Source organism: Lissotriton vulgaris, chromosome 9, assembly GCF_964263255.1.
Source record: "Lissotriton vulgaris chromosome 9, aLisVul1.2, whole genome shotgun sequence".
NCBI classification, from domain to species: domain Eukaryota; kingdom Metazoa; phylum Chordata; class Amphibia; order Caudata; family Salamandridae; genus Lissotriton; species Lissotriton vulgaris.
Window position 1 is genome coordinate 696,940,838 of NC_141697.1, and position 17,804 is coordinate 696,958,641.

The 17,804-nt window shown below is 41.8% G+C and overlaps 1 protein-coding gene across 1 annotated transcript; it reads right to left on the reverse strand.

Moving 5' to 3' along the window:
* Positions 1 to 10,723: 10,723 nt before the first annotated feature.
* LOC147692127 (olfactory receptor 6B1-like) lies at positions 10,724 to 11,680 on the reverse strand. The gene has a single exon (XM_086939500.1). It carries the CDS (start codon positions 11,678 to 11,680, stop codon positions 10,724 to 10,726), a length of 957 nt encoding a protein of 318 aa, XP_086795626.1.
* Positions 11,681 to 17,804: the final 6,124 nt, after the last annotated feature.

Genomic DNA, 17,804 nt, shown 5'->3' on the forward strand with positions numbered 1-17,804 from the left:
CAGGCCTTTTGAATATAAAATTTGCTGAAAAATTTGAGATTAATAAGGCCCACAGAGTCCCTTCCCATCGTAATCCTAGACATTCTAAACCCAGGCAAATGATTTTCAAGGTTCTGCGTCATCATCATTTGGTCCTCATTCGCAAGGCTGCAAGAGAAATTCCTTCCTTATTAGTGAATGGGACCAACATTTTTATTCACCAGGACTTTGCCAAAGAAACTGTTGCTATTCGCAAAGAGTTTTCTGCCTATCGTCCACAGCTGCGACACCTGGGATTTAAATATGGTCTTTTTGATCCTTCAACGATACGTGTCTGGAAAGACAATGTCTCCAAATCTTTCCAACGTCCTGAAGATCTTCGTTTATTTCTTGAGCAGCAAGCTCCTCCATCTATGGATACTCAAGATCCTAATTCTTGATTTCGAATAGCCTGACTTTTCTTGTCACATCTTTGCATATTCTTATGCTTATGGGCTCCAACGGTTTCTGGCCATTCTTGTGGAACGGGTGTGCGTTTCTTTGTCCTTATCTATGTTCCTTGTTTGTCTCCTTTCCTTTTTTGCTTTCTTCCTCTTGTGTCTTTCCTTAACTTACTCTCTGCATAGAGTCGCTCCTTTTCCATGGCTATTTCTCCATTCTTCTTTTTCTGTGTCATTCTTTTTTCCTTTTCTTCTAATGTACAATGGCTAATATTCATAATGTTAAAATTGTTTCTCTTAATGTTAAGGGTTTGAGGCATCCGGTAAAGCGCACTAAGATCTTAGATTACCTGGGTGCATGTAAAGCTATCATTTGCTTTATTCAAGAAACGCATGTTGGTGATAAAATTCTCCATTATATGAAGAAAAAATGGGTTGACAATATTGTTTCCTCCCCTGCACAGGGAAGGAAAAATGGGGTTGCAATTCTTTTTGCAAAACGGTTGCACTGTCAGATTCTTAGTAAGTTTACTGACTTAGAAGGAAGATTTATAGTGGTTAAGGTTAAAATTCACGACTCAACTTATTTTTTGCTTAATGTTTATGGTCCTACAGCTGACGACCCTTCTTTCTGGTCTGCATTAACTTCTGAGGTACTGAAGTTGGGGCAGGTCCCTTTGATTGTTGGGGGGGATTTTAACGTAATTATTGATCCATTACTAGATAGGCTTTCCACTACAAAATTCCATCCTCCTAAAGTGTTTCATGCCTTTAAATCTTTTCTTCACACAACCAAATTAGCTGATATATGGAGGTTACACTTTCCTACGGAGAAATGGTTTTCCTTTTTCTCTAATCCCCATAATTCTCATTCCAGAATTGATTATTTTTTGCTTTCACCTTCATTACTTCAGTCAGCCACCAACCCTGTTATAGGTAATATTGATGTTTCAGACCATGCATTGATTTCTTTTGTGTTAAATATTTCCTCTACTTTTACTAAACAAAATCGTTGGCGTATGAACACAAGTATAGTTCTAAATGATAAACATAAGCCCAAACTTTTGCAATCTATTCAAGACTATTTTGTATTCAACCCTGAAGGTTCAACTTCTGTTGTGAATAGGTGGGATGCTTTTAATGCCTACATTAGAGGTACCACTATTTCTATTATGGCACATGAAAATAAACAATTTAACTCTAATATTAAACAGTTGGAAACGCAAATTGCTAAATATGAACGTTTATTTATTTCCTCTAATGTCCTTCAGTACAAATCTAAACTGCAGAAGCTTCGTTATGAATTTAATGCTATACTTAGTACTAGAGCTGGAGTCCAACTTACGAAATCTAATGCTAAGTTTCGCTTTAACACCAATAGATCTGGGAAGCTTCTTGCAAACTATTTACGTATTAAACGGGACAAAACTCAAATAACATCGATTCGTAATCCTAATGGTCGAGTTGCTATTTCCCATAATGATATTGTACAAGAATTTCTAAATTTTTACTCTCATTTATATAGTAAACCAGTGCCTTGTGATGACTCTTTAATTGATTCCTTTTTAAATCGGTACAAATTACCTCAAGTCTCCCCCTCAGACAGATTAAGTTTAGATTCTCCGATTACTTCAGATGAAATTCTACTTGCTATCAAATCACTTCCCAAGAACAAATCCCCAGGCCCAGATGGTATACCTGCTGAATTTTATAAAGAATTTCAATCCTACCTTTTACCTTATTTAAGTTCACTTTTTTCCCATTTTGGTTCCTCTGGCACTACTTCAGGCTTCTTTACGGACGCTTTAATCATTGTTTTGCCCAGCCTGATAAAGACCCTGCACTGGTTGCTAATTATCGTCCTATTTCTTTAATAAACCAGGATTGTAAACTTTATGCCAAAATTCTTGCCACTAGATTAGCTCCCATCCTTCACTCCATCATTCATCCAGATCAATCTGGTTTTATGAAAAATAGGTACTCGGCTAACAATACTAGATCCCTTTTACACGTTATTGAGCAGAGTCCTTGTCTTGCCTCCCCCGCGGGAATGATGGCTTTGGACGCAGAAAAAGCTTTTGATAAAATTCATTGGCAGTTTTTATTTAAAACTTTATTGTCCTTTAATTTTGGTACCCATTTTATTCGTATGATCTCTGCCTTATATTTTGCCCCTACTGCTCGTTTGTTTATTAATGGCCAAATTTCCACTCAATTTTCCCTCTTTAGAGGTACTAGGCAGGGTTGTCCCCTTTCTCCACTATTGTTTTTAATAGGAATTGAGCCTTTTCTTAATTATATCCGATGCAATGACAATGTTCAGGGGATTACGATAAATGATGTCATGATTAGAACTTTGGCCTATGCTGATGATGTTTTATTGTTTATTAATAATCCACTTTCTTCTGTTCCTTCCCTATTAGACACTATTAGAAAATATTCAGTAGTTTCTGGTTATAAATTAAATGAAAGTAAAACTGAATTTTTTCCCCTGAATGCTTTTTGCACCCCAGATATGCTACAAAACACAGATATTATTTGGCAGAACTGTAAGCTGAAATACTTAGGTATTCTATTTGCCTCCTCGTTACCTGCTACTTTGACACTTAATGGTGACTTTATACTTGAATATATTAAGAACAAAACGTCCAAATGGTCTCCTTTTCCTTACCTGGTGGGGTAGAATGGAAGCTATAAAAATGAATTTTGCTCCAAAAATTTTCTACTCATTGGCCATGATTCCCACTCAGTTCCCTCTTAAATTTTATAAAGATATTGATAGATTGTTATCTAAATTCCTTTGGTCTAATAAGGTTCCTCGTATTGCATATAAGAAACTAAAACTCCCTAAGTCCCAGGCTGGCTTTGCTATTCCGGACTTTTACCTCTATCATAAAGCTTTTATTTTAAAGCAAAACTCCTTATGGTTTACAGCCTCTCCTATGGTCAAACCTCCAATTTGGCTTGATATTGAATCTTCAATTGTTCGTCCTTTTTCATTGCCCTCTGTACTGTCAATGTCTTCTACATCCAAGGTTGTTCATAAGTCCTCTATCATCAAATACTCTAGGTTAATAATTAATGATTTGGATTATAATTTTGAATTACCCTTACTATCCACAGTCCACTTGTCTTTATGGCACAGTGCTTTACTTAAACTAAATAGAAACATTACTTTTTGGTCCTCATGGATTTCAAAAGGAATTTTTTATCTCAAAGATGTCTTTTGTGGTACTGCTTTTATTCCTTTTGAGCAACTACGGTTAAAATTTGATATCCCAGCATCTGATTTTCTTAAATACCAAACTTTATGTAATTCAATTTTAGACTCTTTTCCCAATGGTATTCCCTCTTCCACCACTAACGACCTACTGACTTACCTTGCAGCTGTTACGTCATCCCCCAAAGCTGTCTCTGTATTTTATAAAAAATGTACTTCTTTCCAGGGCTCCAATGTTGGTACGATATCATCTTTTTGGAATACTGAATTGTCCATCTCCCTCTCCGATGACATATGGTCATCAATATGGCTTAACAGCATTTCTGGTTGGCTTCCAGTGTCTTTGTATCAAACTAATGCTTTTATTTTATTTAATGCCCTATGAACTCCATTTCGCTTACACCATGCAAAATTTTTACCATCTGATGTTTGTTGGCATTGCACTTCTAGCTCTGAATCACTTCGTCATATGTTATTTGATTGCCCAATTATTTTAAAATTTTGGTCGGATGTTTGGATTGTAATTTCAAAAATTTTACCTGTACAAGATGATATTTCTTATGCTATGTTAATGTGTAAATCATTTGCCCTTTCCCATCCTCTTAGTGAGTCAGAAGCTAAGTTATTTAATTTCTTAATCACAGCAGCGTTAAAATCTATTACTTTTTGTTGGAAAGATGCTTCTTCTCTTTCAGTTTATGCCTGGTGGTCATGGATTATCTTTACTAGAAAAGGAGCACAGTTGTCTCTTAAAGGCGTTGTTCATAATTCACAGTCATTTCAATCTTTTTGGTCACCTATTGATTCGTATGTTTTGCAATGATTTAGGTGTTATGTAATGCGATGGCCTCTAGTTCTATGCTGTATTTTGTTACTTACCCTCCCCTAGGTTACAGGCCTTTAAGATTTATTTCAATTAAGATTTATTTCAATTATGACTCCATTTTGTTGTATTCTGCGATTCCATGATATATCCCCTTCCCCGCCCTTTCCCTCCCCCTCTCTCCCCTTTTTCTATTCCTTGGATTATTGCATTTTATGTTCGCTATTTCATCATTTACGCATATAAGAGTTATTCTTTGGATTGTATGTGTCTCATTTATTCTGTTTGCATTTTGTTTCAATAAAATCATTCTGAACTTAAAAAAACATGTATTAGTGTAATCAGCATCTGTATCTTGAGTGTCTGATTCAGAATCTTCTTCGAGAAGTTTAATGGCTGTATTTTTACATTTTTTTCCCCTACCCACTTCATGAAAGTGACCTATGATACCGCAAGCAGAACACCGTTGATTGCAGGCTGGACATTGTTTATCATTCACTAAATCACCCAACAACCCACACTTATAACATTTAACATCGCTGCTGGAATCCAACTCTTTTTTTTCATGTGGGTGGAACTGGGCTTCTTTGCTTGAGGTGAACTGGCTTTCTTTCTAGCTTTGATTCTGTTTACTATCTCCTTACTATCTTGTTTGTCAATAATATCAGAATATTTTTTGTTGTCAGCTAAGACTGCTTTAGCACATCTCCCAATCCATCTCACTCATTTGACGATTTCTATGCCATCTTGGAGAGGACTCTCCCTTGGCCCAAAGTCTAACCTGTATGGAAGAGTTTACTGGGTGCATAACGATCTGGTCCCGGATGAGCTCATCATGCAATGAACCTAATCAACATGTTAAAGCTAGATTCTTTAGAGAGTAGACATATTCCTCCACTGTTTCTTTCTTAGATTGCTTCCTATGATAAAACTTGTATTTGTCAATCTCTATGCACACAGCGGGCGCATAGTATCCATCCAAATCCTTTAAAGCATTGACAAAGACATCACCACCTTCATGTTTTTTTTCTATACAATTCTGTAAACTCTAAATCCTGATAGACCTGAGGAGTGTAGCAGGATTTTGTTCTTACTTTCAGGGGTACAATTTTTATCATCATCCAGACCAGAAATGTAATTGAGGAAATATTCCTTCCATTCTTGCTGTTTCAGTGCGTTTTCACCCAAAGAAGGTATAAATGGTTGAGGAGGCGTCAAATTGAGGGCACCATATGAAGCCATTGAAAATAAATACAGTACAGAGCAGGCAATCAAAAAAATATATATATATATTTTGTGACTCACACTACGAGGAAGTGTCTCCCCTTAATTATAATTGATGCCGATGACCACAACCTGAACAGTTGCACTCTAAAAATGCTGGCAAATTTGATGAACAAAGCCCCAAATGTACCAAAATTCTATTGAAAAGCATAGCATCGAGCCCAAGCATCCAAAATAGCTGCACGTGTGTGGTGATGCATCGTTTTCCAAAGGAATTAGAGGTGTGGGTCGCGTGATGACATAATTGTCGCTGGTGAATACACAAAGCAATTGAGCGCAAGGAAGAGCTGCAGGCGATGGAATGCCCCGTAGATTTAATGACGTGAGTATGTAGAATGGTGCTTGAAAGTTGAAATTAAAATCCGATCCTCGTTGCAAAAAGATTTTAGTAATGGTCCAGACACAGTAAAGTAGTGGCGGGATACTTGTAATACTGGCCCCAGCGGAGAGCAGTAACAGCATACATCCAGTACGCGGGGAAAGAGCCACAAACCCAAAACACTTCATACATTCTAAACCATCACGGCATTCTACAATCTAAACTCTAAGGTTCAGATTTACAATAAACTGACGCATCTGTTAAGATGCGTCAAATTCCCTGTGCCTGCGCCAAAAAACCATTGCGCCACCGTAGATGCAATGTATTTACAGTACGGTGCACTATGGCGCAGGATTGACAGATGCGTCAAAAATTCTGACGCATCTGTTGGCGGAAAAGTTCTGCACTGCTAGAGTCGTGTCGCAAGCACAACGCAACTCCAGCAATGCGTGTTGCGGCCTATTTTCAATACACTGCGTAACTCCATATGCCTGCTTCAAGCAGGCGTAAGGTTTTGAAGCAGTGGGGTCCTAAAAGTCACACAGTAAATTCTCGTAAATTTCACTGCGTCACTTTTACGAGGCTTTCCGGTGCTGGAAGGCCTACCCTGCATACATTATACCTGGCACGGGTATAATGTCACGCAGGGCTTTACAATGTGACCCATCTCCCTAGATGTGTCTCGTTGTAAATTTGCTGCAATTTTTAAACCGCTGTTACATCACAAAAGTGGCGCAACAGCTGTGCAAAAGTATTGCAAGGGGTTTGTAAATCTGCCCCTAAATGTCTAACTTTGGAAACCCTAACTAGACACAAACATTAAGACTACTAATAAATATAGAGCACAACACACAGTTCTTTTTTGCTATGAATCTCTCCTTTAAATCTGTTTCCACCAACAAACAAAGTTTTCTTCTTGCAGTTATCAAACAGCACCACCAGTCTACTGTTCAATCACATCCTATGATTCCTTTGGTAACAATCATGCCATTCCAAGCACCCCATCAATGTATGCACATCATCACTGCCAATTGATGTCGCCAATCTCACTCTGAACTGAAACGAGGACTTAGCGATCTTGACTGAATCCTGGCTAAAGGAATCTTCATCGCCTGCCTACACCTTCTAGTCCCGCCCAACTATCATATCGTAAGGCTGGACAGGCAATCAGAAAAAAAGGGGTTGGCATTGCCTGCATCTACTGCTCCAACCTCCTTATCACTGAACTCCTGGCTGAAACTAGAGACTCTTGCGAATATCCTGCTCTCTCCGTCTGCAGCAACAGCACCCTTCAGTGCAGACTGCACATCTTTTACCACCCCCAGGCAGGAATGACACCTTCACGTAATACTGCATGGAAATCATCACAGCCAAGACCTCCCATAACTCTGATTACATTTTCCTTGGTGACTTTAACTTGCACTGGAACGACCCCAAGGACCCGCAGGTCAACGCCATCAGAGACTTCTTGGCCGGCCAAACCCTTACCCAAGCCTGCTCTCTCCCTAACCACTCGAAAGGCGCCATTCTAGAATGGATCATCTCAAAGAAATCTGCAATCAAACTCATCTCCATAGATCCTTGCGACTGGTCTGACCATCACGCTATCACCTTCCTTATGCCTGGCACTCACAAGACATGGACACCGCAACTGGTGATACCCAAATGATGGATCAGAGACACCAAGAACCTGGACCACGAGAAATTGGCTGTCTGTTGTGAAACTGACCCCCCCCCCGCCCATCTCACTACGGTCAACAACCACACTGAACATTATACCACAACTATATCCAACATTATCCATGACCTTGCTCCGCTAAAACTAAAAAGAACCCGAATCAAAGACAGAAACCCCTGGTTCAACGGATCCCTCAACAATAAGAGGAGGTCCTGACTCCTTCCGACAAACAGAACGGAACTGGAAAAAGCACCCATCAGCAGCCCATCTTAAACTTCTCCCCCAGGCCAGAAACGCCTATAACAAGAAAATCCTCAACTCTAAAAAAGATTTCTTCAGGACAGAAGTAGATAACGCCAAGAATAGACCTCGCAAATTATTCGAGTTGGTCAAACACCAATTGAACAAACTGGCCAAATCATCCAAAGAAACCCCTATATCTACAATCCCATGCGAGCAATTCTCCTCATTCTTCTGTAATAAAATCTCTGCCCTAGGAAAGGAACTCATATCTGCTACCTATCTCCAAACCCTGCCGGCTCTACCTCCTCACTTCGCACCGCCCCCTTAGAGTTCTGTCAAAAACTAAGTGTCCTGGAACAACTTTAAAGTCTATGATGAACAATCTGTCTCAAAAATTCTATCCTTTTTAAATCCCAACAATCACTACAATGACCCTCTCCCTGCAAACTGCTTAGCCGCTGCCGCCCAGGCTATCATCCCATCTTGGACTGCAATATTCAATGTCTCCCTCTAACAGGGATCGATACCTGACTGCCTCAAAGCCGGCCAGGTTGTCCCCATTTTTAAAAAAACCTATGCTAGATCCTGCTTCTCCTGACAACTACAGACCTATCTCTAACATCCCACTCCTCCCTAATGTGCTGGAAAAATGTGTACAACAGCAGTAGAGCCATCACACCACCAACTTCCACCTACTAGATGACTTGCAATCCGAATTCAGAGCTGGGCACAGCATGGATGCCACACGCCTCCACATCCTGGATGATTCCCTTCAAGCCCTTGACCAAGGCAAAACCTGTCTCCTGATCCTCCTGGACCTATCCTCAGCCTTTGACACGGTTAACCACGAAATTCTCCTTAATCGCCTCAATCTTAGGATGGGCCTTGATGGTACTGTTCTTGCTTGGTTTAGGTCCTTCCTCCAGAATGGCTCACAGATTGTCCTGATCAACAGTAACCTGTCTGCTGCCTCTCTGATCACGGTCGGAGTCCCTCAAGGGTCAACATTATCCCCTACCCTCTTCAATCTTTACCTTGAACCGTTCTCAGAGGTGCTGCGCACCGCCAATATATCCTACCATATGTATGCCGACAACACACAGCTCTACATCAAAATCTCTTCTCCAGAGGACATTCTCTCCCTGAATGAGGCCCTGAAGTTGACTGTTCACTGGCTCACTTCTAACCAGCTTAAACTCAACGCTAAAACAACGGAATTCCTCCTAATTGCATCAACTAACTACAATACAGACATTCAAGAATGGATCAAGGCTATCACAGCGCTAAACTGCTCCCCTACCATTGTGTACTCTGCTAAATCCCTTGGAATTACCTCAGACAGAAACTTGAACATGCATGGCCATATCAACGAAATGGCCAAAACTGCCAGATTTCACTTGAACTACCTAAGAAACCTGAAACCATTCCTCGACACCCCAGATCTAAAATTGGCAATTCAGGCTCTGGTCATATTTAGGCTAGAATATGGTAGCTCCACCCTTGCACACCTACCCAAGAGCTCTCTGGCACCCTTGAAAGCCTGCCTCAATGCCGCTGCCAGACCTCTAACGGGGTCCAAGAAGTACGACCATATCTCACCCCACCTCAAAGCTCTGAAGTGGCTCCCTCTTGAAGCCACAATCCAATTCAAGCTGGCTTGCATCACCCACAAGGCCCTTTACTCCAAGTCCCCTTCTTTTCTCGCCCAGAAACACATGATATCTGGAGGAGCCAGAAACTACTAGTCCACCAGAGACCTTTTGCTCCAACCTGCATGCTTCAGGAAAAAAAGAACGTATAATCGTGCCTTCTCTGGGGCTGCCCCAAGAATATGGAGCTCACTCCCACCGGCCATCAAAAGATTACCATCTCTAGCTCACTTAAAAAAAGAGGCCAAAACGTTCCTAATGGGCAAATTCCTCTCGTAAAGCTCACTTTACAACAACCTCCTTAACCTGGCTTTGACTATTGTTACGGCATTAGCCCGGGGCCTTCTCTCCTTTGATACCCACCCGGCACTTCCGAACAAACCCCCCCGGGTATTGAGTCTGCTTCTCTAGCTTAATGTATCAATTTGATCCTACCCCAAAATGTATCTGGTTATCATGATTGTTTGTTCTACCATATGCTGCATCCATTCTGTCCCTATCCCTTTTACCCCCCCCCCCATGTCCTTGTATCCTACTTGCTACTACTGTAAAACGCTTTGATACCCTCACAGGTCTGGTTCGCCCTCTATAAAACAGTAAAATAATTTAATAATAAAATAAGGGGCCGACTGAAACCAGGGACATTATGTCCCTCCATGCCAGAAGGGTTCCATTAATGTGCCTGTTTCAGAAAAGGTCTCTAACCTATTTTTACAGAGCCAAAGATAGTTTATCCATCCTCTTGCCAATGAAGCATGTGCCAACTGAGAATTTCTCTACTAAGATCTCTCAAATGATGCAGCTTCTTATGGGAGATAACCCAAGTACTAACATACTAACAATGAGGACCCATCAAATAAACATTTGGCCTTGAAGGTATCAATACATGGAACCAGAAACAGGTAAAGTGGTACCCTTGAGATGATTGTGCTTGTAGTGTGAAATTGAATGCTAAAAGCAAAACCAATTTGTTGATAAATTAATCCAAATAAAAGTAAGAGTTTCAGAGTCCTCCACATTTGAAAAACATTGTATTTTGAGGAATTGCTTTTAACAAAATGAGATGAAATGTGGAGACATCCTGGTGGTTATGCGCTCCTTGCAGTCTTTGGAACCAGCTGATTCCGGGACACAAGTCTCACTAGGGCCGCTTTTACTTCCTTGTTCCTTAGAGTATAAATCAACGGGTTCAGGAGAGGTGTGAGTACAGTGTACACCACAGATGCCAGTTTGTTGGAGTTGAAAGAGTTGATTCTCCGCGGCCGAGCATACATAAATATCATGGCTGAAAAAAATATTACAACAACTGTGAAGTGAGCGGCACAGGTTGAGAAGGCCTTTTTACGTCCACTGGTAGTAGGCATTCTCAATATGGTAACCACAATGCAAGTATAAGACCCAATGGTGACAAACAGTGGAACCAACAGAATAAAAAGTGCAAGGACGAAATCTACCAGCTCAGCCAAAGTCGGATCCGAGCAAGATAGATTTAACAAAGGGGAGATGTCACAGAAAAAATGGTTGATGACATTGGCGTGGCAGAAGGTCAGCTTGGAAAAGTGGTAGAACTTTGCCACAGCAATGAGAAAGCCACATATCCAGGATCCAGCTGCCAGCTGCAGGCAGAGTCTCTCATTCATGATGGTGCTATAATGAAGAGGTTTACAGATGGCCACAAACCGGTCCAAAGCCATGGATGCCAGGAGGACACATTCAGTACAAACCAGTGCAATAAAGAAATAGAGCTGGGTCATGCAGCCAGTGACAGAAATACTCCTTTGCTCCATCAGGAGCATGGCAAGCAGCTTAGGCACAGTGACAGTGACGTACCACATCTCCAGAAAAGATAGATGGCTGAGAAAGTAGTACATTGGTTTGCGGAGCTTTCCATCTAGTCTGATCACAGCCATGATGAGAACATTTTCTATTATTGTCAGGAGGTAAGCTAAAAAGAAGATCAGAAACAGAAATATCTCCAGCTCTCTGGCAAAGGGAAAGCCCAACAAAATGAATTCTTTTATGTTGGTTTGATTGCCCCCCAGCATTTCAATGATGTTTTCCAGACTATAAAATAAGAGATGAGAATTAGAGGAATTAAAGCAGTTAACGTGTTATGGAAATGGTTTAAGGCACCGAGCTCCCAAGTCTTAACTTAAGTGAATGTGAGAGTGCAGATTTCATATTAACAACAATTTTTCCAATCAACACTAGACTTTTTCTAAGTAGTTCAAAGGAGTACCTTTCATAACTCCTGAAAAGAGACATGATGCTGCTATTTGGGCAGGCCCCATGTCCTCTTTCACACCCTTGAATTGTTCCCCAGAAGTAATATTATCCATTCGTCCTGGCCTAGAACTGGTGCCTCCCCTTGTGGATCCTACACCAGATGTCCCATCTCTAAAGTGATGTCACCCACAGTTCCTGATAGAAAAGTGACAACACCCATTGATGCTGGTTTGAAAGTGGCCTCTAGATATCAAAGCATACTGACCTGCCAACTCAATCCACTTTGCAATCCACAGGGAGTGATGTCATAGATGGCCCCAATAGCCGGGTCTTAAGGATCAAACCATTACCACAAACATCTTTGAACTCTTGATATCATCCAATGTGCATTAAGTGACACAGCAGAAATTGATTCCAACATCTGCCATCAAACCATACTTACCAATCAAAGCTTCCTATCTTGCAAAACACAGGAAGCGATGTCAAAGAATGTGACCCCGTGACCCCCTTACTTATATTAAAAAATAGAGGTTTGAGGCGGAGGAGCTAAGATGGCACCGGAGTGGGAGCCAACCTATGGAGCTCGGTGGCACCGCTCGAACAATAACTCCCTGTAATGAGGATGTAAGTCTAAAACTCTGGTGCATAAAAACTTCTATCCAAAGGAAGAGGTAGGGCCAACGAGTCGCCAGAGACAAAGCAGATGATCATTGCTGTCTTGGCTCTTATTGAGAGTCAAAATTGTGAGGAACAACTGTAACAAAATAACGGCTTGCACTAAGCATGAATGCAGTGGAGATGAACGTTAACAACGGAAACTGTGCAGAAAGTCTTAGGCTCCCGGGAGACCCTAAATTCATTAGAGTAGGATTAAGAAGCAGTGATAATTTAAGAAGATTTAAACATTTTCATTATCTGATGTCTAACTTGTTGTTCACCTCTTGTTTTTCATTCCTCCTACTCATCTGTAACTCTCTTGTTCTTCCTATAATCTCTCTGCCTATTGCCTTCCTCCCCCCCCCCCATTATTCATCCATCTGGACACTTGGTTTATCCTTCTATCCTCCCTTTCTCCTTCTTGATCCATCAGCTGGACACTTTTTCTATCCTTCTTAACCATTTTTCTCCATTTCCATGCCCTTTTTTATTACTGCTGATCGAAAATGTTTTCTGTAAACAAATCTTGCATATGTAGATAGAGTTCTGTTTAAAGATCGTAAATACCTACAGTTGCAGCAGCGCTAGGGAAGAATATGAGATAAGCTTGCCAGGCACTTTGAGCACAGGATCTGTTGATTGCAGTCCCGATGTTAGATGTGGGTCCCAAGCCAGGAGGGGAGAGAGCCAATGAGGGAGTAATAGTGTCTGCCATTCCTCGGCCCCACAGGGAGGTAGACATTGCAGAACTTGGTAGACAAGAAAGATCCTACTGTGCATCTTTGTTCATGTTCGGCCCAGGCCGGTAGTTTTCCATTGTGGGCGTGGTTGGAGGCTTCTCGGGAGGAATGATTACTCACTGTAGACTGTTGGGGGGCAAGTTCCTCGGCAGACTTCTCAGGGTGCAGGTCAGATTGGACTCCTCTGCAGAGTGTTTCTAATTAATTTATGCTTGTATTCTCTACTGTCTGACCGACTCTTAACTCTTGGGCAGGCATACCAGGTGATTGTAAGTAACCCGGGTGGCCCTTAAGGGCCACTTCCTGTAGTTGGCGCCCAAACAGGTACCACGCAAGCTGACCCGACTCACCCGCAAACGGGTTACATGGTTGGGTTGCGTCCGGTTGGTTGGGCGGATCGGGGTACCCCACATGATTGAGCTTGGTTCATTCAGCTGCCCCACCCGTCTTATAAGGCGGGTCCTGAGACTGCAAAACCTTGGAGTTGACTGTTTGGTCCTAAGAGTTGGCAGTGGAGAATAACTTGACCCGACCTGTGTACACCAGGTGAGGAATTTGATTCTCTGAAAAATTGCGCCATTCTTTAATGGCACAAGCCTACGGGCTGTGTCTTGGTACAGTCTTTCGGCTGTGTTGGTTTGAACTTTGTGGGTCTGCGGTCCCTTTTTAGGAGACACAGAGTGTTTGCGAACAATCTGCCAGGCCAACAGGTTAATTGGTCCTTCCTTGAAAAGGTCTGGGGCTAGAGCCTGTCTTCTTGAACTTGGTGCATTCTCCCAACTGCAGCGGGCGGTTTTTGGAACGTTTTGGTTTGGTTCTTGATCTTAGCTTTTATTTAGTTGGTGTTATATTTGTTCTTTGGGGACAGCGCATGTGTCTTATATTAAGATCGTGATAGGGTCCATCTAGCACTCTTACTTTTCTTTTGACTTTTTCATTGATCAGTAACATCCAGAGATTGAATGATGTACACGACCGGATTAAATTCACTTATCAAATGGACCAGAAAGAATTGGCGTTTTTAGATGTAAAAATTCACCTTGAACAGAACAAGCTGAGAACCAGTGTACACATAAAAGAAACGGACAGAAACAGTGGCTTACACTATGAAAGCTTTCACCACTTCTCACTAAAGAAACATCTTCCAATATCCCAATTCATTCGTCAAAAAAGGATTACATCTGACCCACAAGATCTGCTCTCCACCATCGACAAACAGATCCAAAAGTACAAACTGAGAGGCTATCCCACACCACTACTGGAAGAATCAAAAATCAAAGTTTTGAATATGCAGAGGGAATCACTATTAGTCACAAAACCAAGAGGAGATACTCAGAAAACGGTATGTGTCCTGAAACATTCTTTACAATCAGCCAAAATAGTTAACATCATGAAAAAACATTGGGTACTTATAGCAAGTGAACCAGATCTAAAACCACTTTTTGCTGACAGGATTACGTTTGCCTACAATAGATCAAAAAATTTGAAAGAACTGTTAAAAAAGAAGAATGAACCAAAAGAGACTAATTACAAAGGCATGCAGAGATGCGAAAATTGCATTCATTGCAACAATGTAATGACAGGAAATGTGTTTACACACCCTATGACAGGCAAAAAAGTGACCTTGTTATACTCAGGAACTTGTGACACTAAGAATGTCATTTACGGAATCAAATGTCCATGTGGAAAATTGTATATAGGACAGACAGAGAGAAAAATCAAAATAAGAATAACTGAGCACAAGAGTAACATTCGCTTGAAAAATCTGAAATCCACATTGGCAACACATTGGCTGGAAGCAGGACATAACGTAGCTCAACTACGTTTTACAATACTGGAAGTCATCAAAGAACACCCTGAAAAAGATACACAAAAATCCAGATTAAGATCAGAATACTTCTGGATAAAGAAAATGGGCAGCCTACAACCAAATGGACTGAATGACAGGATAGAATTATCCTGCTTTTTATAAAGAGACTGTGTAAAGCCGAACTTACTCGTCTGCATAACAATAAGAATGAGAACTTTCCCTACCCAAAATGGCCGACACCAAAGTCGATTAACTTTATAATTTGCATTATGTAATTAATTTTTTGCAGTAAGCACATGATATTAGAGTTATATTGTTTATGTGATAGCTGAACTAAATATGAATATGATTATGTTGAACGATAGGGCAATGTAAAAATATCGATTGTATACGCTTCGAAATTTCATGTTTTGATTTCAATTTTTGTTCGTTAATATCAACTGCATAAATAGATACTTTCCACACAGGGATTTAAATGTACAAACATATTTTCAAAGTAAGAACTAGGACTGTAATATCAGTCCGATGTAGCGATCATGTGATCGCGATTTGAGCCAATTAGCGATCAGGTAGCTTTAAATAGCGGCATGCAGGATGATAGGCAGCAGCGGATTCGCCGAGAGCACGCTAGCGAGGGACGTTGTTCATTTTCCAGTAAGTACAGCGCGAGAGTGAGCAGAATGGCTGCTAGAGTTAATCTCTGTTTGGTTTAGCGCGAGAGTGAGCAGAATGGCTGCCAGAGTTAATCTCTGTTTGGTTTAGTAACAGGATACACGTTAAAACGGTGGCTATTACGGTTTTCTTTCAGGATGTTTTTTAACTTAGGTTTTTGGTGTTCAGGCATATATTTTTTTAACATTAGGATTCTTGGTATAAACAGAGATACCGTTTAACGAAGAAGGTCATTTCGTGAAGCATAGTTGTTTTACGCCATTTTGCACTTAAGAAGTTAGTGTATTATGCATAAATGTTAATGTGTTGATGTACCTGAGTTCAAGGGCTGATAGCAACTTTTTCTTGATTTTTTGACTAGAGACCCCCGAAGAAGGGTCATCTTAGACCCGAAATGCATTGGGTAAATGGAAGATGATAATTAAAAATGTCCTGGAAATGAAAGAATCCAAATGAATGATAAAGAAGTAATAAACAAAGATTATTGAAACAAGAAAACCTGTATGGATTATTATTACTTTGGGATACATTTATACTGGAGTAGAACCATTGAGGTTCACGTGAAAGTGTGCTAAACGTTACCATTCAGACATTGGGATCCCCCAGTGTCTCACATTTTGCATCTTATATTAAGATGCCTTGTTTAAGCAAGTTAGGGTGTTTTGGATGTCAATGTTGTTCCATTGATGCTCGGCTGGAAGAGAGTCAGCCTGCGCATCGGGAGGCTTCCTCAAATTTCGACGTATACGTCAAGCATGGTGTTGGCCCTATTATGTTTAGCACATTGTGGAATAAATATACGAGGGACAATGCTGAGCTACAATGGCAATTTACTGGTTCGTTTGACAAACAGAAATTGAATTACCTGCAGGACAAATTTCTAAAAAGAGTAGGCAGTCGATGATTGATTCCCTAAGAGTATGGCAAAAGGAAGTAAAGCAACGGTGTATGAGAGCGGAGAAAGAGGCTCATAAGAGATAGACGCAAACAATAATGCAGAAAGCAGTGGCCTATGAAAGAGAAAAGATAGAGAAGGGCATAGAATGCGCAGATAGAAAGTTTTGGTTACAAACAGATAAATGTTATGTCACTAGAGAGGAAGGTGATGATTTTGTTGAAGAACTATGGGATTCTCGCCCTCCTCCACCTTATGCCCCTGAACGGAAATACCCGACAGTCCCGACGTCCCAGTCCTTGGCCCCTAGTGACACCCTCTCTAGTGTTTCTGTTTCTAGCGCTACCGCCTCAGCTCCGGCCCCACTTGCTTCTCCTCTACTTACGCCAGTCACAGGGGCGGGTGCTGTTAGCTCTCCCGCCCTGTCTATTGGTTCTGTATTGACTGCTTCAATCAATCAATCAATCATCGTATTTGTATAGCGCACTACCTACCCAGAGGGTCTCAAGGCGCTGGGGGGGGGGGTCTGCTACTGCTCGAACAACCAGGTCTTGAGTTGCTTCCTGAAGGCGAGGTGGTCTTGGGTCAGGCGGAGGTGGGTGGGGAGGGAGTTCCATGTCTTGGCGGCGAGGTAGGAGAAGGACCGTCCCCCTGTGGTGGCTCTGTGGATGCGGGAGACGGCAGCGAGGGCATGGCTGGTCGAACGAAGCTGGCGTTTGGGAGCGTAGAAGTTGAGGCGGCTGTTGAGGTATCCTGGGCCTTGGCTGTGTAGGGCTTTGTGTGCGTGGGTGAGGAGACGGAAGGTGATTCTCTTGTTGACCGGGAGCCAATGCAGATCTCTCAGGTGTCCTGAGATGTGGCTGCGACGGGGGATGTCCAGGATGAGTCGTGCTGAGGCGTTCTGGATCCGCTGGAGTCTCTTCTGGAGTTTGGCGGTGGTTCCGGCGTAGAGGCCGTAGTCCAGACGGCGGGTGACGAGGGCCTGGGTGACCGTCTTCCTGGTCTCGGTGGGGATCCACCGGAAAATCTTACGTAGCATGCACAGGATATTGAAGCACGACGAGGAGACGGCGTTGACTTGTCTGGTCATGGAGAGGGAGAAGTCCAGGATGAAGCCCAGGTTGCGTGCGTGGTCTGTTGGTTTGGGTGCGCTGCCAAGGGCGGGGGGC